The 27,888-nt window shown below is 38.6% G+C and overlaps 1 protein-coding gene across 1 annotated transcript in view; it reads right to left on the bottom strand.

Moving 5' to 3' along the window:
• ZCCHC24 (zinc finger, CCHC domain containing 24) overlaps window positions 1–27,888 on the bottom strand; it is a 111,268-nt gene that overhangs the window by 78,394 nt on the left and 4,986 nt on the right. Inside the window, exon 2 of the mRNA XM_009998135.1 lies at window positions 11,085–11,285. Within this exon, the coding sequence (XP_009996437.1) occupies window positions 11,085–11,285 (201 nt within the window). The remainder of the gene's footprint in view (window positions 1–11,084; window positions 11,286–27,888) is intronic.

Genomic DNA, 27,888 nt, shown 5'->3' with positions numbered 1-27,888 from the left:
TGAGTTAGAAACAAAGAGCAGCAAGTATCTGGTGGAAAGTCAGACGCAAATCTGAGGATGAACTAGTAATCAAGATTGTCATTTCCAGTGTTGCTGCTAAAATCACTAAGTGTTTCAGCTTAATGTCTATGGGCTTCATTGCTTTAGCTAATAATTTGGCACTGACATGAAAGGCTTGTTCTTTGTTTTCTCTAATTACTATACAAATATTCTAGCTTTTCTGCCCCATGAAGGAAATTTGGAAGAAAAATCTTGGTTTTTAAGAAAAAAACAAGCTTCTACAAACCTGGGAAATGTCTCCTTGAATAACAGTTCTCTATCAGTAACATGCGAGATAATTTCTAGTGTAAACTACAAAATGTTAAGGAATTATGTTTACAGTAAAGCTATCAGCAAATCTGACTGACTTTTTTCCAGGATGTATTTTGCTATTAAAAAGAAATTAGAAATATTGAGATATTTAATGTTGGTTTTGCTGAGCCGATGCAGAGAAATAGCCCAGGAGTTAAAATAGGACTTCCATCTGTGAACTTAAGTTCTGTTTTCAGCTATTTCAGTCTAACAGTGGAGGACGTTATTAGGTTTCTGAGAGTCACCTTATACATTTGTACAACATAAATAAATTAAATTTCTGGATGTAGAGTGGAGTTAGGGTTAACACATCCAGAATATAAACTGGGAAAAAAAAAATTATGGAAGTGACTGCTTAGTTCCAGGGTGTCAACAGTTTTTATAATATTGAAAGCATTAGGAATGGCTCTATGTCAAAAAAACCAAATTCAAAATAAAATCAGATTCTGCTTTCACTTGAATTTGGAAAAAACAACAAAAAAACCCAACAAAAAACAAAAACACATGACTAGGTTCACAGGTCTTCAAAGTCTCCAGGTTTGGTGTTTCAGCAAACTTACAGGCCTGCTATCAGGTTGTTTTAATCCTCAGTATTCTTTTGTAGCCACAGCAATCAGGATTGCTGATTATAAGTGAACTCAACTCACTGTACTTGCTGTGTATATTCTGTAGGTATTACTGCTCCAAAAACCATCACCTGGACTATTTAATCAAATTGCATGATGCCTCCTAATCTTGATGTCTGAGAAGCTGACATCCATGCACCAGTACAGCACACAGACTTGTGTTCTTGATCTACTCTCCTGCTTTTGATCTAGCTTGCTCAGCCAGTCTGAAGGATATATAAAATCCCACAAGGCATAGATAAGCATTAGTTACCTGAGAAACTCTGTTTGCATCTCATAATAGACTTTTTTTTGTAGCTAAAAAGGGGCCATATCAAAATATATAAGGCTCCTTTTACATGCATTGACATAAGCCAGATACCGCAGAGTAGCACAAATACTTGTGCTATACCAGGGAAATGGAAGAGGGATTAATTTCCATTTAGTATCTTAATTTCCTGAGGGGAGTGATCTAACAGGAGGGAAAGGCAGGACTGACTGGTACATCTTGAGAGCAGGAAAATGAGAGGGGCCTCTTGGATAGGAATTGTGTCCCCACAATCTGTGCTGGGACAATGAGAAAAGCAAGGAGAAGCTGCTAGCTCTTGCCAGCAGAAAGTCCTGCTCTGCCTTAAGTGATTTACTCTCATTCCTCACTGCTCTTGCTATCTGTTTGCCAGCCTCCTCCTCTGTACAATAAGTTAAAAGGAAAAGGGAAGGAGAGACAAGGCAGTTCACTCCCCTGACAGTTGCTTTCTCCTCAGCAGTTGGAGAGTGCCCCACTTATCTGAGAGCATCCCAGCCTCCACTCAGACCTTATGTAGGCCTTCCTTAAGTCAGGTATGGGGATTACCAGAAAACACATTTTCTCTTTGGAGAAGCTGGGAAACAATATATAAAATATATAAATGTTATTTGAGTAAATGAAACTTACAAAACATTGCAAAGCAAAGAATGTTTCTTCCACTCCCCATGTTCGCTTCAACCTTCTGCTTTTTCAGCTGAATACTTTGTGAAATAGACATTTTCCTACAGAAAACTCCTTTTGAAAACAAATTACTGGGTTGACTTTCTAAATATATATTAAATGAAGTTACCTTCTTATGTAATTTTTTGGTGCATATAGAGAATCTGCCGGGTGTTATTTCCACCAATTAGGATCTTTTGTTTTCCGTATTTGTTATTTTAATAAATGCCTGTTTGCTTCAGCTTTTATGCTTCGTAGTTTGTATTTTGCAAGACTATGTTATTTAAAAGCACTGTGAGGAAGGATTGTGGCAGATATAGCTGGGAGATACAGACATCCTGAAGAACAATCTGATCTCTTATTGCAGAGCCTGAAAATGTTGGTAATTGTCATAGAATAGAATCAATTAGTATCATTAAGTTTGGAAAGCACCTCAGGAGATCACCAAGTCAATATTGAGTCCAGGTCAGGATTCCAAGGGCTTTGTCCAGTATCAAATGCTTCCAGGCATGTATGAAAATACCACAATGTATATTTCACACTAAACCAAAATTCTCTTATGAAGTGGTAAACTGTGATTCATTTTATCTTCTATTACTCCTTTCTTATCAGTACAGAATTGATAAACTAGTGTGCTTTTGACTTGGTAGTTCTCTCTCTGCCTTATCTATAAATCAGCTTGTGGAGGGCTGGAAACCAGACATTACTTTCTGTCTCCAGAGGAATGCTTGCAGTATTCATTTCCAAACAAAGCACTTAATTATGGTTTATCAGGAGTTTTACTGCAAACTAAGCAAATACCAAATTGTTGGTAAACAGAGTTCAAATTTAGACCAATGCAATGTTCAGTCTACTTCAAAGGAGTTTGTAAAAGTCTCCCAGTCACTTGCAGAGAATTTGCATTTGGTCTGTTGTGCATGGTTTTTAAGTATAAATTATGCACATTTAAGATGAGTTGTATTATTAGTATGCAGATATACAATAGTAGAACCAAGAAGCTAGGAGATACTTTGGAATGTTCTCTCACTTGTCCCTGGACAGGATCACCTGTGAAAATCCTGATGTATGTTTATCTGCCCTTTTCTGGAAGTCTTCCAATGAGCAAGAGCCTTCCCACTCTATTTCAGTGCCTCAGTTAGGGCAGCCTAGTTAAGTCCAGTAGTCTAATTGCTGTAGCTGTGCATCTGGAAAACAAACTGTGCCCTTCATGCAAGGTTTTCTACATATTTACAACTTTTAAATGAGTCTTTTTGTGGGGGAAAACAACACTAGTTCTTCAGTCTTTCAACAGAAGTCATGTTTCAGAGATCCCAAATTTACTTATCTCCTGTCCAGTCTTCTCTGACACTTTACCAATGCCAAAACCTTATTCAGTTGAAATGTCAGGTATGCATAAGGGTTTACATTTTAACAGCAGTCTTTTCCTGCTATACCTCTTGTTGTTAGTGGGCAACCAACTTGAATTTATCTAGATAGTGAATATGCAAATGAGATTAATGGTAAACAAAAATAAGTTGGAAAACCTCAATCAAATCTCAAATTCTGTGGTGGGTGATTCTTCAATACCAGTCGTGTTCCATTGGTAGCCATCATGCAGGACCTGAGATTCCACCCCAAGGTTGCCATAAAAACCAAGCAAGCATGCCTTCTTGCAGTATTTGCCTTTATCACATGTCTACATTGCAAAATTTAAAAAAAAAACCACCATAAAATTGAGCTCATATGAGTAATAAACACAGAACCACAGTAATAATGGTGTAGTGATGGTGCTGAAGGAGGAGTTTGGCTTTGGATGGTCTTCTAGATCTTTGGGAGTGTAACATCGTGTAGTGTGCTAGACAGGAAAGGGACACAGACACAAGTCACTAGATATTTCTGTTTTCTTTTTCATTATCCAACTGCTCTTATTCTCATTTGTTAGGGCTCATTATCTTCTTTCCAAGGACCCATCTTATCAAACAACTGGACATAAATGCCACATAATATAGCCACTGTTTTAAAACTAATATTTCAGGAGCACTCTGTCAAGGCAGGGCTGTTTGGATCCCCTGTACTCACATACAGCTGTCTGAGTTACTTGCCTCTCTGATAAACAGTTTAAAACCATGACACACACAGTTTATTCTGAATTTCCAAAAGAGGGATATGAATATTTTCTGATGTTCCAGACCCTTAAACAGTTTACATTTCCAGAAGTAAAATGAGTGTGATAAAGTTACAGCCCACTGTACTTGTGTTACAACATTTCTGCAAGTCTTCATAGGAAAAGTAGATATTATCTGGGAAAATATATCCAGCTAAATTCAGGAACTCTGAGAAAACTTGTGAGGGCTAAGTTCGAGCACATGAGAAAAACAAACAAACAAAACAAACACAAAAAACCCAACAACAAACAACCCTGCAATAAATTTTGTCGTTTATTTGATATCATGGAGTTGTCAAAGTGGCTGCATGTGGTAAAAAAGTACTTTAAAAAATCTCAAGCCAAGTCCAAATAATCTAAAATAATTTAATGCAGGTTCTGAGTGGAAAAAATATGAAGAAATGAAAGTCGTATGTTGTGTATAAGCAAGACATTTGAGAGCCTCAAATTGTTTCAATAAGATGGAATTTTAGTATGTGCAGAGGTATTTACAGAATGAACACCTAAGATTTCCAGTTTCTTATAGAGATACACCTGGGTGAAGAAATACGAGCTGTACAAAATGAGTTAGTGTATCAAAATGTGTTTCAAAGATAAGAGAACTGTGGGGTTGGATATATATATAGATTTGTTTTCAGGAGTGCTACATGCAGTTTGAAAACACATTGTAAAGATTGACAGCACTTTCTTCCTTGTAATACAGGCGTACAGGTACTCTCTTGGTAATGATCTTGCTAAAAACACTGCTACTGCACCAGAGATTAATTTAGCTGTTGGTCTTTTTTTCCTTTTATTATATGTGTGTGTCCCCCCCCCTTTTTTTTTTTTTTTCCTCCTATAAGAGGAATACTAATTTTAGTGATGCAAATTCTGCTTCATTCATATCAGGGACTGCACAGTCAGGCATCTGATGACTCTTTAAGCCTACAGAGTTGATAAATAAAAGACACCCATACAGCACCATATAAAATGCCAGCAAGAATACTCCAATCAAAAGCTATGGTGGAGCCTGCAAAATTGAGCCATACAGCGTTTCAGATTCCTAAGGGACTGGAGAGCTTGACCCCCCTTCCTGTAACTGAATAAGAATACTGATATTTCACTCAGTTCAATGGAGAAAAGATGTGTTTATTTGGAAGCCATCACCTGATATCCAAAAGACTACTGTAAAATGTAACAACTGTCAAAAATGATTATTTTCAGGGTGAGTTTCAAGATTTCGAAGTCTCTGATCTCCTTTCATTCCAGAGCTCTCTGAAACATCATCTTCCACTTTAAAAAAAAATATTAAAAATTCAAGAGGTTTGTGTTTGTTTTGCCTTTTTTTTTTTTTTTTTTTTTTTTTAATAAATTAAGACCTCTAAGCCAAAACCCAGAAAGGTAAAACCTTTCTGTCTTTGTAAAGATGGCAGCTTTTTCATCAGGCCATCTTAGCCAGCCTTTGGTACCTGGAGGAAGCACAGCTGTGGACTCCTTGAGTAGTGTGGACGTTTGAGTTGCTTGCATAATCATAAGGCACCAGACAAATCAGATTAATGCTTCAGGCATGAGAGTCACTGCAATCTTGCAGGCAAATAGCTGCCTGCTGAGCCAGCTCTACTGCCAAAGATCCACTGTATCTGACCACAGGGAGGGACAGCTTCAGGGCAGCATGATCTGGCAGCCTAAGCTATGGACTAAGAAGAAAGGACTAAACTCAGCTTGACACTGATTTCTTCCACATCCTGCATGAAACCACAAAAGCAATTCTATGCAAACTCAAGCGCCACAGTAATTGCCACTACTCCCAGTGACTTGAGTATATGTTCTCAAGGTACTTCAGTTTTACAAGATCTGCTTCAAAGATAACTCTTGGCAATGGAAAGACTCCCATTGTTGGCCTCATTAATATGGATCATGCTGTACATTTCATTCACAAATTTAAAACTGCAGTACAAAATGAGGATTACATTGTTTCTTATTACGTACCCATCTGTGGTAGTATGTCTGTACTTGTGTGAACATGCACGTGTATTCTCCTCTATGACTGTAGCATAGAATTGGAAAATATTCTGTGTAACAGTTCTGTATGTCTCAGGGACTGGAATGAATGGTTGTAGTTCACCAGGGATTTGACTGCAGAATGGTGATATTTGCTGCCTTTTTTTTTTTCCAACCAAGTCTCCATTATGTGGGAGTTCTTGCCAGTGTAGAAAATTACAGGAATTGTCATAAAGATTTTTTTCAGAGAGGGATTTCAGAGATTTTTTTTTGGACAGGGATCAAAGCAGTCTCCTTGTTCAGGATTCTGAAAAACATGGCTGAAGCCATGTATTTTTTTAGTTATTAGGCCTGTACATGTTTTCACAAAAGGATATGACAGCACTTGAATAAATTTAGGACCAAGAGACCAGGAGATGGAGATGGTGCTTGGCAGAAACACAAGGTAGAAAACAAGGGTGGAAACTCTGAATACAGAGATGATTTCCTAGAGCTCTGAGCTTGGACCTCTACAAGTACAAACTTTGTTGCTGCCTTAGCTGTTAATTCATTATCCCCAAATTAAAAAAAGGAATAACATATGCAATAAATGAGGTCTAGGATCTGTAACCACATGCTTCCTTCCCAGAGAGGATTCTGAACCATGGAAAAGGTTGACTCAGCAGTTTCTTATAACGTGAACTAGGTGTTTTGTTCACAAATGTCCATATATACTGTATCTAACAGAATACTCCATTATCCTGTGCTTTCTAAATAAAAAACCTCTATGATAGGTGTGAGTTTAGGGTGATGACGTTATGGAGGGGTGGTCATGTCAATAACATTCCTATACTGTAAAGGAGCAAGATTCATTTTGTATAGGTCATGCATAGTACAAACAATCCCACTGTTTATTTTTTGTAGGATTTAAAAATATAGGCTACAGTGATAATGGGTGGAAACAGACACTAACTTTTTTAAAGAGGTCTGCTATGAGTTTTGACAGAAGAAGAGGGAATGGCTTCAAGCTTCAACAGGGTAGGTTTAGACTGAACATTAGGAAAAAAGTTTTCACAGAGTGGTCAGACACTGGAATAGGCTGCCCAGGGAGGTAGTTGAGTCACCATCCCTGGATGTGTTGAAGGGTTGTTTGGATGTGGTGTTGGTGGATATGGTTTAGGGGAGAACTTTGTAGAGTAGGGATGATGGTTGGACTCAGTGATACTAAGGGTCTTTTGCAACGTGAATAGTTCTATGATTCTATGATTCTGCATCTGCTAGATAAATAAATGTCACAAAGAATCATGTACCTTAACAATTACTTGGCCAACACTAATCATTATTTGTCCTGGCAAGGGAAAGAAAGCTTATGGTTATCATGCATGTGCAAGATGTACACTAGCACAGTACCTCTGGGTACACAAGTAAATGAAGTTTTGACAAATCTATATAAGTCTGTACTTACATATCATGCAACCAATTACTAGTAAATGAGTTAGGAAAAATACTCTCATTCCTCACCTTCCTTCCAAATATTGTATATTTGATGGCACCATCAATAATAATTTAAGAGTGCCTCAATAATAAGTTTAAGAGCACTGTTTTTAACCTTTCTTTTCTGGACATTTTTCAGTTGATTCACATCAATGAAATTTCTGTAAGTGGAAGAATAGCAGAGAGGTATGATTAAGATGTTATCACCTAAGCCACTGAAACTCAAAAATTAGTTCAGAGAAAATGTAGATATGCTGCCAAGATGGCACTAAAGAAAAAAAGTGCTGCATCTTTTATAGATATAATAATTGCAGCCAAGTTTTTACAAATGTAGGCAATCTGGAAATGATGAATTGCAGTCATAACATTGCTGGTAGTTTCTAAAACAGAAAACACACTTTCTATCACTACACATCACACAAACTACATGCAAAAATAATAGAAGTTCGCTGCATTCCATTTCAATTTCCAAAAAGATAATTTTGGTCAGGGTACTGGACAAACTTGGAGATACGTGAGGTACTTAAATAATAAAGCTGGCCTTCTAGAATACCATCATTACTTGAGATACCTATCTAAATTATACATGTATTTTCATCAGTATGGCACACCATCAACTTTTACAGCAACAGAAAAAGAGCACACATCTTTGCAGTGTTTATAATAAGCAGAATTAAGGGAGGATATAAAGCCTTAAAGTTATTACACAATTTCTTTGTTATGCAGGAAAAACTCTATAAAACACCCTATTTCAAAATCTGTTTCTTATTAGGCAGTTACATTAAAAAAAAAAAAAAAAAAAAAGCCGTAGGATTTACTGATATGTATTTTTTGTCCAAATCAGATTATTTTATCTCTTCTCTCCATCCAAATTTCAGTACTTTAAAAATGCATAGCTACAGCCCTTTTTTGGTAGTATTTGCAAAACAATTTTCATTTTTGACAGCATGAGAAAAACTAAGCATCGACATCTAAGCTATTAAGTAGTGCATATTAAGTTCAAATTAAGAAATCCATTATTGTCAAAAGCAGTGGTAACCAACAGGGTCTTTCTAAACAAAAGCCTGATCCTGCAGTCAGTGCTCCTTTCTCACACACAATGTTTTCCATGTTTTGAACACAACTCATGCACACAGGGTCATCCCCTGTAGATCTGTCCTCAATTTTAGATTAAATATGAGAAGTATTTGATTTTCTATGAATGCTTAAGTCTGCTGTTTTTCAAGAAAGTACCTACATGTTGACTAGAACATAGAACACTTGCTTGTGTTAGGAATCTCCAATAAAACAGAACTAATTTCATATCACCTATTCCTTTAGGTACCATAAACCAGAAAACCGATACGTGCACACAGAGCAAAAGGCACTGATGTGGTCTCTTCTGGGATGCCGTATGTACCATGTAGTTATGCATGCACAAGAGGACAGCCAGAGAAGGATTGGGGAATAGAAAGCCCATCTAATTCTTGTAAGCAGATTGAGAAAACCTGACTAAGTTAGTCCTACAAAATGAATGCTGAGAGATTATATGATTGCAAGCTCTAAATATATCCTGAGATAAACACCAGGGAGGGAGAAGAGCTATTTCAGTGGAGAACAATGCTGGCAGGAGAAGAAATGTCTATAAAGTGGCCATGAGTTCCACTTATCCTGGAAACTGAAATATTTCTAAGGAGGATAGGACTGAGGTTCTGGAGCAGCTTCTCACGTGAGCAGTAGTGAGGGCAAGATACTGAAATACTTCCCAACTAAAACTTGATCAGTTACAAAAGGGACTGTACAATGTGGCTGCCTGTAACTGTAGAAGACTCTGTGCAGTGAGCAAGCAGAGGCCTCCTGGTCCCATGTTCCTTCACTCATTACTCACTAGCTCAGAGGCCAGGCATAGAGCATGCTCTGTCGGAAATCTTTTTGCTGGTTCACAGAGAAACTGAAGGTAGTACTTGTGAAATCTTAAAATGAGTATATAGGATGTGCAATTTAAGCAAATTAATCTTCCTCCAGGAACCTTGATATGTTTGCATCCCCTGGATTTCTGTGGGTAGGTCTTCCAATTTTGATTAGCTGTTCTTTAATTTCTAATGCCTCAAACAGTAAAAATACCTATGAAATAAATAATGCATTTTTACTCCAACTCTGACACATTCACTTGGGACTGACTGCAAGCTGCAGCTTGCACATATTGATTGTCAGGGGACTTGTTGCACTCATCTGATTTCTTATGCAGCACAACACAGCCATCTCCTGCAGTTCAGCACTCTATTTCTCTCTGCTGCCTATTTAATAGTTGTAGTTCAAATCCCCTCATTAAATAGTGTATACTGTTACATGGTCCTATCTCTGGAAACACTGAGGTATTTTTTTATTCCTTAGCAAGGAAAATTTTGTACTTCTGCCTAAAGAAAACTCCCTTACTCAACATGTATTAAAATAATATGAAATAAAAATATTTTCAAGAGCCACACCCAGGACTGCAATGTACTTTAATTCCACAGCTTTCATTAGAATTAATGAAAGATACACAGCTAAAGTCCAGGAAGAAAAAAGTTTAGTCTGTGCACAGCAGCAGGAGAAATACACTCAGCTAAAGCTCATCTGACATTAGACTTGATTTCATGCCAACCCTCCTCAGCTGGCAGATGCTTTTCTGCCTGTATTTTGGTTTGTGTATGTCTCACATCCTCAACGGCGAATTAACTGTAGTTAATTCTACACAGATTAATTCTGCTGAAAGTCACACTTTAAGAGGGTAGGAGGTTAAAGCCATAGTGAAGTGGATGCCAGTAATGTCCACATCTGTGTTACTAAGAGTATTGGTAGCGTTTTAATTTCCTTGGAACGCTACACAGAATATTGTTGGAGTTGTGAAAGTTTAAGCCAGCAGTGCCTCAATCCAGCTGAAACTTGAGAGGATGGAGAAACCTCGCACATTGTGGCTTGGAGCCTCAGGAAAAAAAATTGCAGGTTGGTGAGTGGTTTAGTGCACACTGGTTTATACCTCTTTTCTAAGGAAATAAATATTGCCTGTTTTGCCACTACAAAAAAGTTCTGGGAGTCCAAGAATGCCACATTTGCCAAGTATAGCAACCCTCTTCTATGAGACAGGAGACACGTTGCACCAGATATACTTTGAACTTGTGTTACTGTGACACTGATTCAAAGTTCTCATCCAGTATCACAATGTCTTGTGCATATGTAACTTGTTATATTTTTATCAAGTGCCATTGCCAAATATAGTGTGCTGCTTGAAAATGTATTTTACATAATGTCTGCCATAGAAAATCACATAGTAGCCATTTTTAAAGTATCAGAAATCTACTTACGTGCTTAGATTAATGTCTTTTGTAATTCTTATTAGAGAAATGAAATAGCATATTGTTTCCATCAGCGTGGTGATAAATAATAGATTAAAAGAACACATGGCTAGCTTGGCATTTTGTCAAGATATTTCTTCAGTGCTACTCTCTCTAAAGAACTATTTCAGTCAAATACTGTGTTACTAAGGAATTCAAGGAATGGTGAAAATTTTCTCGAAGGTTTTTCCAGAATATTGTATATTCCTTACCTGTGGGCAGTCTTTGATGTAGTGTCCCTTGTTAAAGCAGAGGTGGCACAGGTAGTTAGGAGGTGGCCTCTTGCTAGGTTTTCTGGCTTCTGAAGAAAGGGATAGGTCAGAGAAATGCTCAGTCAGGGAGCTTAACCCATCCACAATGTTATTAAGAGAGCCGTAAGGTGAAGCACTCTTGTACAGACTGCTGCTCAGAGCCTGCAAAAGAAAAGAAAAAAGTCACATGAAACACTGTACTGTATTAAGGATTGTTCTGAGACTGATCTGAGCAGGGGAAGGATAAAAAAACAAAACAAAAAAAACCAACAACCCACCACATTATTATGTTTTTCATTAAGAACATTGCTGTGTATTTGAGGAGAGCCATATACAGGCCATTAATAAAGAGGTTTCACACAGATAGTGCAGTGGACCCGGTCACTCCAACTGCTGAGAAAACTATTGCGCTTGCAATAGTTCACTTAGTCCAACCTTCCCACTAAGCAATGATTGCTTTCTTGTGTTTGATCATACCACATTCATGGCACACCTAGAATATGCAGGCAAAAAGCTGAAAGCAGTCCACAAAAGGGAACATTTTTGTGTCCAAAATGACTTACATAAACAACGCTGAAGTCAGGGAAAGGAAAAGAGTACCATGAAAAATGTAAAGTAATTTTTTATTTCCAATCTGGTTAATGAGACCATCAACATAGAGTCCTGTGTTCAAACAATAACAAGAAACATTCAGATCTACATCTGCCTTGGATTTGCTAAGAGGAAACCTGCTGTGATTTAAACATTTCCTGATAAACAGTAAATACCTAGTTCTTAGCTTCACCTCAATAGGATCTTCACTCTCTCAATCTGCAAATCAAAATCAGGAGCTCCTAATTTGCCATTCAATCGTTTTAAAACAGCAGGAAACCCATAATCACCTAAATAGCTAATCTCCCTAAAGAAGATAACAAGGATTCATTCCCTTTAATGTGTTAAGGCTCAAATGAAACTGTGTACTAAGAGTTTAAAAACTAAATAATAACTTTTTAAAAAATGAACATGATAGTGAATCACTGTAGAAAAAGGACCAACCTATTGACAGTCCTCTCCACCCTGAAATGATGGGACACATTTCACAAGGTGTTTCTATGTTAGGTCTGATACATCTCACAGTAATGTTATGCTCATGTTATTCTGCTGGCATCAGAGAACTATTGCTGGCTTAGAGGAAAACCAGGTAAGAAAAGGTCAGTCTGTACCTCTGTGGAGACCTTGTTTTGCAGTGCCATTAAATCCATATATTTCAATGGAATCTTAAATATGTCATACATATTTTCATATGTTTACATTATATACATGTTGAAGACTGCTTTGTTGAAATGGTTTTAAGCAGTTTGTGAAATAAATCTGAAATAGAATGACATTTATCTCATAGATCTCAAGGACTCAGGATGTCTCCCTAGTAAGGGCATTTTCTGGGTAACAGCTGAATACCAGAAGAATTACATGGAAGCTGTAGGCCCACGGAATCTCATCCAATGGTGTACACTGTAAATAAAAATTCAGCCTAAGAGGCAGGCCACTGCTTCACCCACCTTCATTTTAGTCAAGCACAATGTGCTGAACTCCCCTCTTACAAAGCCAAAGCTGGTGCATGGCAGAAGGATCTATTCAAAGGGCCAGAGTCTGGTCTCATAGGGGACTTCACACAAGTCATGAATCCCCTCTCATTTACCCCCAACACAGCATAGTTCTGTGCTGGTGCAAGATGTTTTAGGTGCTGAGAGGAGTTTCACCCATGCTGTTTCAGGGGTTAAATCCATGCATTTTAAAATGAAAAGTATTGCAAAAATTAACAAAAAGGTTTTAGCTGCTTTAGTAATCAAGCAATCAAAGATACCTCCAACAGTCACTGGAATATATATTCTAGGATTTATTGGACACTGTTGGAATAAGAAATTCTTGGCATCAAATCGTTAAAAGGAAGGGGAAATGCTATGGATGTCAAAACATTATTAATTAAGGATCTTCAAGAAGTTCTTGTCCTCCTAGGAGCCACTTTCTCTCTTACATAGACTGGAATAATAGAAAATCTGTCTTTTTAAGAGTCCCTCTTGCTGAGAGATTCTTAAAGTACTTTACATGCATTACACCCATCAGTAACTTTGCAAATTCCCTATTATCTGATTTTTATAGTAGGGTGGGTGTATGGACACAGAGAATGTGTGAAAACCCAAACTCTTTACCTATTGCCAAAATCTGGGACATCTCCTGGGATGCCAAATATACAACTGCTGCCCATCAGGAGGCTGCTATTTCTGCTGTTGGGACCAACACAGTGAGAAAGCAAAACATACCTATCTTCTGCCCTCAGTGAGCGTTGAATTGGACATATGGCTCACAGGGGGGACTATTTTCTCTTCTACGCATCCTTAACATTGAGCTATTACCCCCCTTATGAGGGAGTAATTTGGCCCCATGACTGGATAGTAGGTAATTCACTCCTCCACAGACCCTTCTTGGCAGGTTTCAGGTCAATATGGAAACATAAAAGTTGCAGTGACAGCGGTTTTGCCCACTGCCAGCAAACCTTTACAAACTTCTGTTTGTTTCAACCATGGTAGCCAGAAGCCTTGTCAAAGGTCCCCATCAGACTACAGGCTGTACTAACAGCAAAGCAGCATCTTTGCAACTACCAGTGGCTCAGTAGCCAAAGGGTGAGCCCTCTGAAGGTGGCCATCTGGCTCAGCTGGCAGGGCATTTATGCAATATGTCCCAAAGTGAGACACAGCAAACCATCTAATCTACACACGCTACCATGAAACACTTCCCTACAATCATCTTGGGGCCCAGTGTTAAAAAAGGAAAAGAAACAAATATAGCATCCCAGAAGATGACAGTAAAGGAGAAGATGGACATAGCTAACGTCACTAGTACTTCAACAAAAGCTAATGTCACTAGTACTTCAACAAACAAGGAATTTGTTAAGGAAAATTTCCTAGACTATCCCAAGACACAGCTCATCCCTCCTGGTACAGAGTCAGGCAAACTGCTTCAGCAGTTCCTGCCAATTTGACCTAGAAAATTGTCTTAAATCAGTTTAACTTCAAATCAACGTGAAAAACACATCAATTTGAAAGATGCTGTAAAGAGAACCAGCACAAACAGTGCTACATCCTGTTGCTAGCTGTGGAAATCTTCAGTTCTTCAGAAGGGGATAAGGAAAAAAGGCATTACAAAAAGCCAAATTATATAATAAAGTGGGGGGGAGGGAGTGGTAGAGTTCATCCTGGCCCCTGGAATGAAATAGCAAAGGCTCAAGAACGTGTAATAAATGTGATGAAAACAAATGGTGATTTAGTTAATTTTATCTTTGTAGAAGACACAGGATGAAAGAATATTACTGAGATATTTGTTGTTTGTCTGGGGTTTGTTTGGGTTGTTTGTTTGTTTGTCTGGGGTACTTAATTGAATAAATGACCAATTCAGCCCTTACTAAGTATTTGCAGTGCTGCAAAGGTAATTTTTAAGAAGGATTTTAAACAAAATGTTTGAATTAGCTTCACACTCAAAGGGGATGTCCAGGTGATGATCACAGCAGCAGGGAGAATGTTGGTGGTCTCAAGCAGCACTAGAAAGGGAAAAAAAAGAGAAAGGAAAATGCTTTCTAGTCTCTAGTGTATTGGCACACATCTGGGAGGGGTAAATGAGACTGTTCATCTGCTGAATTCCACCAAAGGCAATGACTGCTTTTTGTTCACAGTGTGCCACTAGCAAAGCCAACCTACTTCTTTAAAAAGCAGGCAATATATAATGCCTCTCAAATAGACTGATTTTGAGCTATAACAGCATAGAAAGGATTTGGCAGTGAAAGGGTTAGTGCTCACAAGAAGCCAAAAGACCACACTGCATGGCCTAATTACTAGGCTCATCAGGCCAGCTGCAATGAATTCAGGATTTCCTTATCTTGCTCTACTGGGAGGATGGAAGAAAGACTTGGTGGTAAAACTTAGAAACTGCCTTGCTGGGAAGTTTGAGCTGATAATGTAAGTTGGTTTGTTTGTGTGGTTTTTCTTTCTATAAAATTTGTTCTATGTAAACTGAACTGAAAATCTGGTGGTGTACTTTCCAAAGGTAACCTCTTTGCTCAGTAGAACTTTATCTGTTGGTGGCATTAGGAAGTAAGGCTTCCTTTGTTATGTGTTCGCTAAACGTTTCCAGTTAAAGGGCACTTAATCTGTAGGGTTGCAGTGTGTCCTTTGTGAAAGAGGCAGCTATTGTCTTCTACAGATTCATTTCTCTGATTTTCAGTTGGGTAACATCTGCGAGTGACTCAAGAGCTCCAGCATATAACTCACCTCTAAGAAATTCCTAGTCAAGTGAATGATCTGGCAAATGTTCTTGATTCCCTTGGCTTGTCCTTGCTTTTCAGAGACAGCTTTTAGGATTGTTGTGCCAACAAGTGAAAAGCTGAAATAGAATTTATCTCTTCAGCTTCTTTTCTAGCAATGGTTTAATGTTGAAAAGAAAGACAGTGGTACTATTAGGAATATGCAACAAGGCATTTGAATAAATAGGTGCAAGTCATACTTCCCAAATTTCCCACTTGTACAGCTGATGCTTTAGCTGTGAAAGTATTTTTTAAAGGGGAGCAGAAAGCACAGATAGTGTGGCAGCATCTCAATTATGACAACCTTTAGTTTTAGACAACGATGATAGGATTACTGTCTTCCAGAACAGCTGATAGAAATAAGCAACCTTTTACTGTGGGAATGGTACCTTGTTATTGGGACTTTTAGAAGAAGCCAAGTTTTTTAGTCATGAGACTGGAAACATAGAAGCCCATCTGGAAAATTCAGTTTCTGCCCTCAGCTTAGCTCATGGCTGCTGGACCCTTAACACAGTGATAAAGGTGTACAGATACACCAGTTACCTGAAGCTAGATGACCTGAACTGGTTGGAGTGGTTCATAGGCTGTATCTGGCCAGTACATATATGTGGTTTTCTTGGGGTTGTTTAGGGTTTTTTTAATTAAAAAGCTATACTTTTAAAGACTATTTTCCCTCTCCCCTCCCCCCAAAAAAACCCTCCAAACAAAACCAACCAAACAACAAAACCAAAGCAACAAATAAAAACCTACACTGGTACACCTACACAATATCTCACCAGTTAAAATAGAGAAAGAGAGAAAGAAAAAGAAAGAGAAAGAAAGAAAGACTTAGACTGACTAAATAGAAATGGGGAAAATGTGACTTCTTGTTCTCTTTGAAGTCTTCCGCTGTTTAAGTGTAATAGCTAAAACTGGATAGGAGAAATCATATAATGCTCCCAAACTGCTGGATTCTGTGTATAGTATCCCTTGTCACAAGTACCCTTCTTTGTTCCTGCTAGTTAAGGGATTTAACAGTGAAGATGGAAAAGGTGACTATTCCACCTTAGTAAAATAATTTCCTTTGTATGTGGTATCATTACTGTGACTGTTCCACCTGAAATCCAATGGGTTTAACATTAAAAAAAGCAAAACCAAACAAACCCCCACAAGAGTCCAATACTAAAAATTTCTTTCCTACTTCTAGCTGTCTTAAAATATCTCTGAAGGACTTGAGAAAGAACCTGCTCAAGCTATAAATCAGTATGATATGTGCTAGTGGTTCTCTCCACGTTTGTTTTAATTGCACATACTCAAGTGAGGTCCTGTAGCATTTCCATATTCCTATAACATAGCCCAGTCATCAATTCTTCCTCTACATAAAATAACCTGTAACTGAAAAGCGATGAGCAAAGAATTTTTGTTGACTTATTTTTGCTTTAGTATGGTGCCAACCTAATAAAGCAAACAAAAATAAAGCTGTCTTAACTTCCAGAGTTAAGTTTTAAGTCAGCAGGCGCCATGGCTCTTTGAAGTTTGTTGGAAAAAGGAGTTGGGTTGCCCTGCCATCAATGTGGAAAAAGTAAGGTTTTCATGTACTGTAAATGATAAACATTCTCCAGTCTGTGAAGCGTGTATGATGGTAAACAGACTAGCCATGCTAATTATTAGCCCTGCACTGAAATGTCAAAAGGTGCTTAAGTTATCAGCTTGGATTTTCATGAAGAACTGATTACATGCCCATGTTGTGTCATGGATGAAGCAGTAGGAGAGACAAGTCATTGCCCTCACTCGGTTGCTATTTTCATTTCGGAGGGAAAGCTGAAGCTACCTAAACAGTAATTCAGTGGCTTGTATGGACTAATACACAAAACTTAACCTGAGAGCCCCTATCTGTCTTCTCTGCTGATGCCCCAAGGCTTGCTTTTGGTATGGGATTTATCTGTAGGGCCGTGCAATGTGTGTGAAAGCATAACAGTTGCACCTGAAGATCATCATGTGTGGAGAAGAGCGCTTCATATTATTGACTTTTCTGTGCTTCAGTTTTTTATAAGTGGTCAAAACAGTTCCCTGTTTTTGTCCCCAAAGAAAATGTCCAATGCAGAACCAGTATTTCTGGACTTCTGAAAACAGAGGAGTTAAATGAAAATACCATCATAAATTTAAATGTAATAATTTGAGCCAGAAAATATAAAGGAGTTTAATTACCAAGGCTGAACTGGAAGACCTCAAACTGCTTCTGTATGCCTTATGTCTGCTTTAGTTCCTCTGATAAAATATAGATATTTTTACAGAAAACGGTTTAAGAGTTTATTCAGTAACATTTTATCATTGTACAACTGCAAGCAAAGCTCATCATTCAGTAAAGAAAACATTTGTGTCAAGGCAGAAAAGAAATATTCAGACTTCTGTTTTCTTCTAGAGTCAATGTTTAAGTAAGCTGTTAAAAAATCTGGTCTTTGGGTTGACTTAAGTAAAATGTGAATTATTCAAGTTCCTCATCTAAAAACACAGATAAAGGTCAATTAGCCAAGTAAACCGTAATATATTCCTGGCTTGTTAGATTAGCCAAGTATACCTTAATTCATCCTTCCTCTGGTGGGTTTTTGGCTTAATATATGCCTATATTAAACTGCCAGCACTAATGTCTACTTCTAAATATTTTCAGATAGATAGCACTAGGAATTTCCTTTTGCAATAACAGCATCTTGAGGAGAGACATAAGAAAGTGGCATGACTTGCCAGTAGCTACGAAGCAAGTCAATGATAGAGTGATGATTCGTTAATGGAGTGGATAGATCTATCTAATCTAGTTGTTCCAGATCTGACAGCTTGGCTGGTTGTGGCTTCTCAAGTCGTAGTTGCTCATCACTGCTGAGACTCTGCATAACAGCAGGTGTGTGCAACATACTCCTCTGTCTGTGACTGGCATACCTTCGGTTCACAGCAAGGTTGAAGAGCAGTGCATGCCACCATTTCGCCTTGCTTTAAACCTGTTGATATTTAACATTTTGATCCAAAATTTTCGATGTTTCTCAGATCTTTTGGCTCCCTGCTAGTGGTGTGATCCTCCTTATTTCAGCCTCAGGGAAAGGTTTGCTGTGGATAACAGGGAGGACAATTACTTTACACAATGTGCTTTTAATGGCAGATGTGTAAAGGTGGGAAAGGATAGAATTATCTTCTGGTCAGAGGTGCACAGTCTTGGAGAAAATTTCTAATTCTTGCATCAAGCTCTGTAGGGATCTTTTCCATCCACTGAATGCCAAACAACTGCACACTTGTGTGAAAGAGAAGCCCTAACACATGAGCACTATGTTAGGGACAACAGAGACCACTTACGTGGTCAATTACTTTAACACATCCACACGGGATCTTTCATTTCTGGGCCTGTCCCTGGGCTGCCATGGGAGGGACTCTTCCAGACACCTTCATCCCACCACCACCTCACGTTCTCAGAAAGCAAGCCTACTTGGTCCAGACAGGGTTCTTGGACAAGGAGGAGGTTGTATGGCATAACATGAGGGAAGAAACGGATGGACATGTTTTGACCCCTGCACTTTCTGTTAACATCTCTGTTTCCTGCAGGAAATCTTGTCTTGATCTGACCTGCAGTTTAAAGAACAAGAGTCGAGTTTCCTCTCATTTGGTGGGTCTTTTGACATTCCAAACACAAGAAAAATAACACTGGGAAATAGATATGTGCCTGTTCAAGGCACACTTAGGAAAGCATTTACCTCCTATGCAGCTCTTGCATGATGAAAGGTTTTGCTAAAAATGTCCATTTTGGGTTAAACAGAACTTTAAGTCTGAGACAGTTTTGTTTATATCATTTACATCCAGTAATGCCTTCTTGGCACAGAAACCTCTGCAAAGGCTGCCAAGGTTTAAAAGAGGCAAAGCTAAGGTCACTGTCAGAGGTAGAAACAATACATCATCTGCCTAGAATGGGCCCCTCGCAATGTTCTTAGGGCCTCAGCTCCTGCACTCATGGGAAGACAAAAACTTATATTAAATTGAACATAGTGAGGAAAATAAATTATATCCATGTACTAAAGGACAGGCTGGAATTTCATTTTGTGACTCCAGCTTTTAGATAGTTTTATCTACATTTAAAGCCACCCTCTTAATTAGTCATGATACAGCACAGCTTGAAGTGTGATCTGAGCAAGTTAACCTAAAACTTCAAAATCTGCTTCAGATAAATTACAAAATAACAAATTGAGTAATCTGGTTTCCACTCAGACTTGAGGATTTTTTTTTTCCAGGTTGGGTCTGATAGAGGAATGAATCTATTACTCTATTGAATTAATTTACAATGCAGGCTGGAGACAGTTGATTACAAGAACACCTTTGTATTTCAAGGACCACTGATGCTCAAGCCCTCTAAAGAGCTCTTGCTGTTCCACCATTTTAAGGATGCAATGTTTGTACAATGGTTTCTTTCCTTTCTGTTCAACCACAGGTATCCACAGCCCTAATGATTTCATGCAAATAGTTGCCTAGCAGGCTGGCTTAGTATGAAGAAACACAGGCTGCAACTCCCCTGCTTCTATTGCAACCAAGTTTAAAAACCTGGAACCCCTAGGTTGGCAAGAGAAACCTATGGGAGCAAGATGATACCTTTAAAATGTTTGCTTGGTTGGCAGTTAGCTGGATGAGATGTAAATATAGATTTCCAGATTTCTGCTGTCCTTCTAAGGTATTGCATTTGCATTCATTCAAAAGAGATACCAAATCCTGCCATGTGCAGAGAATAGGTATGGGTTTTCATTTAATAAAGTAGGAACATATCTCTACTTTCAACATGGCAGCAAGAGTCCTGGGCCATGAGGGATCTTTAAAATAAATCTGCAGAAACACAAATTTTATTTCCTAAGATAGGGAGTCTGGAAGACCACATAGCAGCTCTCCTATCAGCAGCAGCTGAAAGAGCTAAGAAAAAGGGCCTACACGAGGCTCCTTAAAATTCTTCTAAGTCAAAGTACTGAACTTGTTAGTATTTGCTTACGCCAAAACACATGACAGAAAGTAATGGGCTAGGCTTGTGATATACTAAAATTTAAAACCCACCAAAACTCCTAACAGCTTGCAATGGTCTGGGTAGACAATGAAAGACACAGACAAAGCCCAGGCCGTGCAGCCCTGCGTTTATTCTGCTTTCCTCAAATGAATCTGTCTATAATTTTAGGTTCTGATTTTAGTAGATCACAGATTGTAATGTTTCTGAGAATAAAAACCAAACTATGGGGAAAAAAGAAGTTACCTAAGTTTTGACACTTACGAAATACTGTCTGTCTGAATTATGTCAGAATTACTGTGAGATGTCATTAGCTTTGTAAAACTTATTTCGTTCTTTTGACCCATTTTAAATTCTCTAGGACCCAACAGAACCTAAGTAAACTGCCGTGAAGCAAAGACTTATATTCTTCATGTTTAACTTAATAATTCCATTTTGGCTTTCTAAGAGAAAGAACTGGCTATTTAAGAGAGCAGCAAAATGGGCATCAGACTGCTGGCACCTTTCCTGGGGAAAAGAAACTGAGGAGATGTATAAATATTAGCTATTACGTTTCACCAAACCATTCAGAAGCTTTAAGGTGATGCCCAGTATCACTTTCAAGGCACCGTTTATGCATCTAGTTTAGATAGCAGAACATGTTTGCTTTTGTTTCTGCACAAATATTAGCAGTATTGTATTATTTAGGTTTGTAGTATCTGTGCCTGCACCTTTCTGCAACTGCACTGTGTCATTGGTTTTCATGCTTCTTAAAGCAGTATGGAAAAGATCCTCTGGTCTTAGATTTAAATATTGCTTAAATCAGGTGTCAGAGTCCTTTTATGGCCCGCTTAAACTCTGAACTAGAAAACTTTCATTTGCATTAATCCTCACCTAGTGACGGTCAATAACATGATCTTTTCTTCTAATTGTTTGTTACCAAACTAAGAGAACCATTGATAAAAGTTGTTTGATTTCAATCTTGTACAACTCCACAAAATCTCTCAAACATAAACAGCAAAATGGGTGGGAGGAGGAGGGGGTAGGGTGAAGGAGAGAGAAGGACTGGCTTTTGGATAAAAGCAGTTTTGTACACCTTCTGGTTATCCTTCCATTCCATGCACTTAATATATGAATATATTGGCTCAAGTCAGACTTGACTTATCACTTGTGTAGTGCACTGCAGAAGGATTTTTTTGTTTTGGTATCCGTTTTCTGTTCTGAGTAACTGAGTCTGTCTGCAGAGCATGGGAGGAAGGGCTGAAAAATCATTACCCAACACGGAGTTAAATCATCCCTTTGTTTGAGTGCCTTGGGATGGAAGACACTGCAAACACATAAAATAACTGTAATGGAAAGCTGTGTGTGTGACATAGAATTGCAACAAGAATTTAACCTGCTTTTGCCTCCAGTTCTGGGTGGCTTTTTTTGTTTGTTGTTTGTTTGTTTTTCCTATGTATTGCTTGGCAAGTTTTTCAAGACATAGAAGTGTTTGTGAGAGAGAAAGTAAATGGTAGGGCTTCTCTCAATGAGGACAAATACGAAGTCTCAAGTGATTTAAGAGTTGGTAATACTTTTCAACTGATCAGGAAGAAGAGATATAATTGGTCTGTCTTCTATTGCTAGCTTTTTCTTTTTTTTTACCTATTAAAATGAAATGGTCAAGCAGAAAGCCCGTATGCCTCTCTGGAGACTTGATTTAGGTTCAGCAATTAATATTCTGGCTCTTGCCAGCTTTCCAGACATGGTTCAGCCTTCGATGTGATACTAAGTAGCTGCAGAAGACTATGGTGGATAATACTTTTGTTGCCACGAGCTACAGCCCAGCTGTAAATCATGTTTGAACCAGTTAAAGCTAGAGGTGGCACAGGTATGTTGCAGAGCTACAGCAGCATTTGCTTCAGGTCTGAGAGAATGAGGAAGCAACAGAGACTCTGGCTGTTGGAGTAACTTAAACACATCTTCTCCATTTCTTTTTATTTCTGGGAACTTTCTGTTGTTCTTACTCAGGTAAGGAAGCCCAAGTAAAAGCAACATATGTCTATTTAGTGTACTTGCTTAAGAGAACAAAATTTGGTTCTTGTGTATTATGCTTCCTTGGAAGTATTCAAGGACAGGCTGGATGGGGTTCTGAGCAACCTGATCTAGTGGGAGGTGTCCCTGCCAACGCAGGGCAGTTGGATCTAGATAATCTTTAAGGTCCCTTCCAACCCAAACCATAATATGATGTTATCTTCTGCAATCAAACTATTAGGTAATTCAGCATCAGTGTGAAGAATAAGAACAGTATCTACCATATGCAGTACAGAGCACTTTAAAAAAACTCACAGTCCTGGAGAGTAGTCTAAAGCCATACCAAAGAGATAAAAATGGAAGAGTGTAATTTGTATGATAACTTGAGTTTTCCACTTACACAAAATATAGATCTTATTTTCAAACTCCAGATCCCTAATACATTGACATGTGTGGTTTTTTCTTCCCTGGTGAAAGACTGTTTTCCAAGGACAGAAGGAGCAAAGCAGGAGGCCATGGTTGCAGAAAGGTTAACAGGGAACAAAAAATAATGCTTCTAGACTTGAAAACCTGAATTTTAGCATTTTAAAGCACACAGCCAAGTGGAATCTGAAATAGAACAGTTGTTAGCTCAGATACCTGTAATAGCAGCTGAGTCTTTGAGTCCAGAATAGAGTGGGCTGTGAAAGCTGCACATGATGTGCTGAGGCAGTATCATCAAAAGGGCTGTAGAGCTCGCTGTGTGGGAGGACAGAGCAGGCTGAGGCCACAAAGATTGCCAAATGCCTATTGTCTCCTGAATAACAGAGATTCAGCTCCCTGGCTCTTACAAGCACCGATGCAAGAATTACATTTAACTAATTGAAAAACAGTTTGAAAAGAGTTGACTGTTACTTCAAGTTGCCACGAAACATCTGTAATGTACAGTCATCCTGAGGCAGAGAACAGGAGTTCCTCCAATGCAGGAACTGTTGAGTTACTGCCATTTCAATAAAACTTGTGGAAAGATAAGGGCACTGAAATGTTGGTACCTACATGAAGACTAGTAAGAAAAATGAGGATGAGAAAGTCAAATAATACTTACTATTATTAAATGATACCTTAATGTACTGCAGGCAATCTGTATGCTGTGCTTCTCTGACTGTCAGTAACTGTGCTTAAATAACAGGAGATTAATACTGTGGTTGTCTAGTCTGCAAGTGAGGAGCACGAAGTCCTGGCTGCAGTGCTGAGCACATTAAGCACTGCGGATCAGAAATAGGATCTGTGTTAGAATAACTAATAATCCACAAAATTTAGGGAATCAGAAAAGTTTTGGAGCATATGGCTATTTCTGCTAACCTGCATCTGTTTTATTTGCCCTAGGACTGTACTGGTTGTGAGCAGCCTCTTACAAGGTGCTTTGTTCTCTCTTTTAATCAGGGCTGTTCTCAGAGATATGACAATTTAGTGGGTCATTGCCCTGATCTTCTATGGCAGTCCCTGTATTCTTATGATACTAGAAGAATGGTGAATCTTTAAAAAATAAAAATCTTGCAATCATCTTTCAAATTAATTCATCTAGGCTAAGTAACAGATCTTCTTCATCAAGTCTCAGGCTAGTGTGTATTCCTCGTATTGTGTGAAATAAATAGATGGAATATAAGATTGTCTGACATAAAATAAGTTATCTGTAGAAGTGCCAACTTCCTACCATATATTTGGTGCTTGACAGTGTTTCATACGATTTTGCTGTTGTTGTTAGTATGGCAGTGACATTCATATACTAACTTCTGTTCTTTGGGAAGCTGCATAATAAGCAGGATCTGTCCCAGTGTTGTGGACCTGCTTCTATTTCACAGGGGTTTGAATGTTAATATCTGTAGTATGTTTTCTAAACTTCTATTTAATTCCATATATGTTCCTTTCTGAATGAGTGATCTGCACCTTACTGTAGCAAGCCAAACTACTAGCTCATGTTGTCTCATTCCAAATTAATTCCTCTCGCCTATAACGGCTGGATCTGGAAGTCCCTGAGTTACAAATATTTACTAGTTTTTTAAAAGAGTGATTATTTTCTAACGTAACATATGCATTTATTTGTCCTTAAATAAGATCTGGTTTAGGTCCAGCAAGTGGCTGCCATAGAGGTTTCTGGAAGGAATTCCCCTCTTGGAAAGACACTCAAGAGTATTGCACACGGGCAAAGAATTCATTAGGACACAGGCTCCTTCTCATGCATAAATATTGGCGTGTACTGGAATTAGCACTCATGTTCAAAGAAGCAAGTCTGATTATCAAAATATGGTAATTTCTAGTTACTGATTGCTGATTCTTCTCAACCAAAGTCAGCACTGATCTGGTCAGATGCCTACTTTGAGTAGAGAAAAATACCCTAGGACTCTCTTACACCTTTATTCTAGGTTTCTCAATTATACCACTCAATGACACAAAGCCACAGTTACCTGGCTGTGTCTCAGATGCATTAAATCCCATGTAACCAGCCCCACAACACAACCTCAAATACTTGGCTCTGATGGGTGGTGTTACACTGAGGCTGGAGCTCACTTCGATAGCCAATTTAACGCATCTTAATGTTCTAACATGCTTCCATTTCATATCTAGGACAATAAACGCTGCAGTAAAGTTTTATTTAAAGCAGGTCTGTTTTGCAAAATGAGTCTTGCATATGGAACAAAACACTCATTGTCACTTTACTGTTTAAACCTTTATTATTGCTTTTTTTTTTTTTTTTTTTTTTTTTTTTTTTTTTTTTTTTTTTTTCCTAGTACAATGGGCTTTTATGCACCAAACAGCTGTGTTCATCATGTTTATTTAGAAGGCATCCATTGTAGTGGAAAAAGTCTGGAGGACAAAAATCTTGGTAAAGTGCAAGACTACTCTGTGGGTGCTGGTACTTTTATTTTTTTTTTTCTGTTCAATTCTTTTGGTCAGCATGCAAGTCACATATACAGGCACTGCCATGCAGACTTGCAAACCCTGTATAATAGCAACTTTTCACAAGTGGTGTCCTTTATTCCAAGCATTCTCCTCCAGAATTTTTCAATTGCAAGGCAATATACAGGACACTCAACTATTTTACACCCTGCAACCCTATCGTTTCTCAATCTGTTGCTATTTTGGCCCCTCATTAGGTCACTTTCCAAATATTGTGTACAGCTATGTGTCAATCATTGTCACAGCTCAGCTCCAGGCTAAGCCAATCCAGGACAAAACTAGGAGGGAAAAAAAATGCCGATCAAAGCAAGCACTGTGTAGAAAACAGTCAACAGTTTAACTGTGGAAAGTTATGTGTTGTTCCAAAGATAGCATAAGCCTACTTGATGCAAAAGCAGCATACAGTACCAATAGTCCCCAAAATAATTTTATGCATTTTAAATATGTCGTGTATACCCAATGGCATCTGCAAATAAACAGATGTTAGAATGCCAGGAATTAAGAGCATGACATTGTAGGAAACTCTTGGGTGTCTCCTGCCAAAAAAGCAGTCTAGTTCCCAGTTTCTGGAAAGAACGGAGCATCTAACATGCTGATAGAACTCCTTTTGAGCAACAGTATCTTTCAAACCTAAACCCTTGAATGAAAGCTGCTATATAAGCAGAAAGCACTAGCCTGGGGAGCTAAAGGGTTCTCTATGTTCTTTGGGGTATATCCAGCAGCTCAAATGCATTCCCATGCCATGTGAGATGGCTGTGCCCTCTTCCCTCTTTTCAGGTTTCCCTGTATTAACACATAGTTCAGATAAAGGCTGGAAACATAGAAGTGTCTTTGCCAGTCACATAGTCAATGCTATTGTTTTCACAGGCTGAAAAAGGACCTGGAAAAAATGAACATAACTGATATTTTAAAATACTAAAATATCTGTGTATAATTAAATGGCTCCTTATTTTGTGAACAGTGAATGCTCTAGGTTTTCTAGTTAGCTGGCATTCACAATGCCTCAGGAAACTGTACCAAGTATAAAAGGATCAGAATAAAGTTGCATCCATACAGCTTGTGGATGATAGGAAACAATGCAGAAATGCAGCTAGGGTGACTGCTGGCATCCAAAAGCAGTGTGGCCAGGAAGGCTAGGAATAGGTTGACTGCTTGGAGCAGAGGCCTGGCATACAGGGGAAATTATTTTCCAGAAGAAAGGAGAAAAGTTTGGGGCGGGGGTGGGAAATGGAAGGAAGTGTGAGCCAAGTGAAAAGGCAGAGAGTGTGACAAAAGGATTAGCCTCTACTTGCAAACAGTATAGTAGAAGCAGAAAATTGACTTGGGAGAACTTTAAGGAAAAGACAACTGTTTCTCGGAGACTGTATCAAAGGCTTCCCGAATGCAGCCTCCATTTACTTGTTTCTTCCTTTTTCTCCCCAGAAGAAAAAAGACACACTGTGAGCAAAATGTATCCCGACTTGAACAAACACAGGCCTAAATGGAGTCCCAATCTGGAGGGAGTCTGAGTAAGCCAAACTCCTAGAGTCTTGTTGCTATCTGGGTGCCACAAAGCTTGAAACCCAAGCAGAAGGTGGCAAAATGTACAACTTGGGATCAACAGGTAGGCAGCTGGAAGTTTAAATAATACTGTCTGTGAAGACTTTACACAAGATCAATGCTTGTTAAGTCTTTGTGTTTTAAAAATGATTGTGTATGTTGTGCTTAATGAGGCTTGGTACATTAGACTAAAGGGATTTTGTTTATATACTTTCAAACATAGTGTCTGTTGTGAGACTGGATGTGCTCTGTGAAATTCTTAAGAAAGAATTTCTAATTAAGGAAAAAAGAATGTATACATAACTCCAGATCTTAACTGTTAACAGATATTACGCTGGGGCTGTTGGGGAATTTGATTTGGTTTTAATTAACAGCCCCATCCATACCTTTGCTGACAAAACAGGAATGTGTATTTTGACCAAGGATGTTTTTTAAACGGAGATGGGAGGACTCCAAAATGTCATTCTGCGGTGCCAGTTGCATAGCCCATCTAACCCTTGCCAGATGGAGCCACCCTTGAATGCCTCTGACAGGAGCCCCACGGTAGTAAAACTGTTCTTGTATCTTTTCTGGAGGGGCTGTGAGCAGGGGGTGTGCGAGGTGCCACCTTGCAGCACTTCCACGCATGTGAAGTCTCTCCAAATGCAGAAGTGCTTGACCTCAACAACTTCCTGTGACAGGGAGCTCCACAGTGAATTGTCTTTGCATGCCCTGGTTTCTTAGCTTCCTTCCCTTTGGTTTCATTTAGTCTCATTCTTGTGTTATGAAACGTGCGCACAACTTTGTTCACTCTTCTTTTGTCCTATTCCTGTTTATGTACCTTTTTTTCCCGATAGCGCCAGCCTCTGCTCTCTCTTAAGCTATACCTATTATTTATATCAGCTCTTTAAATACATCGCGGGGGGGCTCTCTCTTAAGCTATACCTATTATTTATATCAGCTCTTTAAATACATCGCCGGGGGGG

This window comes from Chaetura pelagica, unplaced genomic scaffold, assembly GCF_000747805.2.
Source record: "Chaetura pelagica isolate M959 unplaced genomic scaffold, ChaPel_1.0 scaffold205, whole genome shotgun sequence".
In the NCBI taxonomy this organism is placed as follows: domain Eukaryota; kingdom Metazoa; phylum Chordata; class Aves; order Apodiformes; family Apodidae; genus Chaetura; species Chaetura pelagica.
Note: the sequence above shows the minus strand (reverse complement) of the source record. Positions and strands in the feature narration are given on the sequence as shown.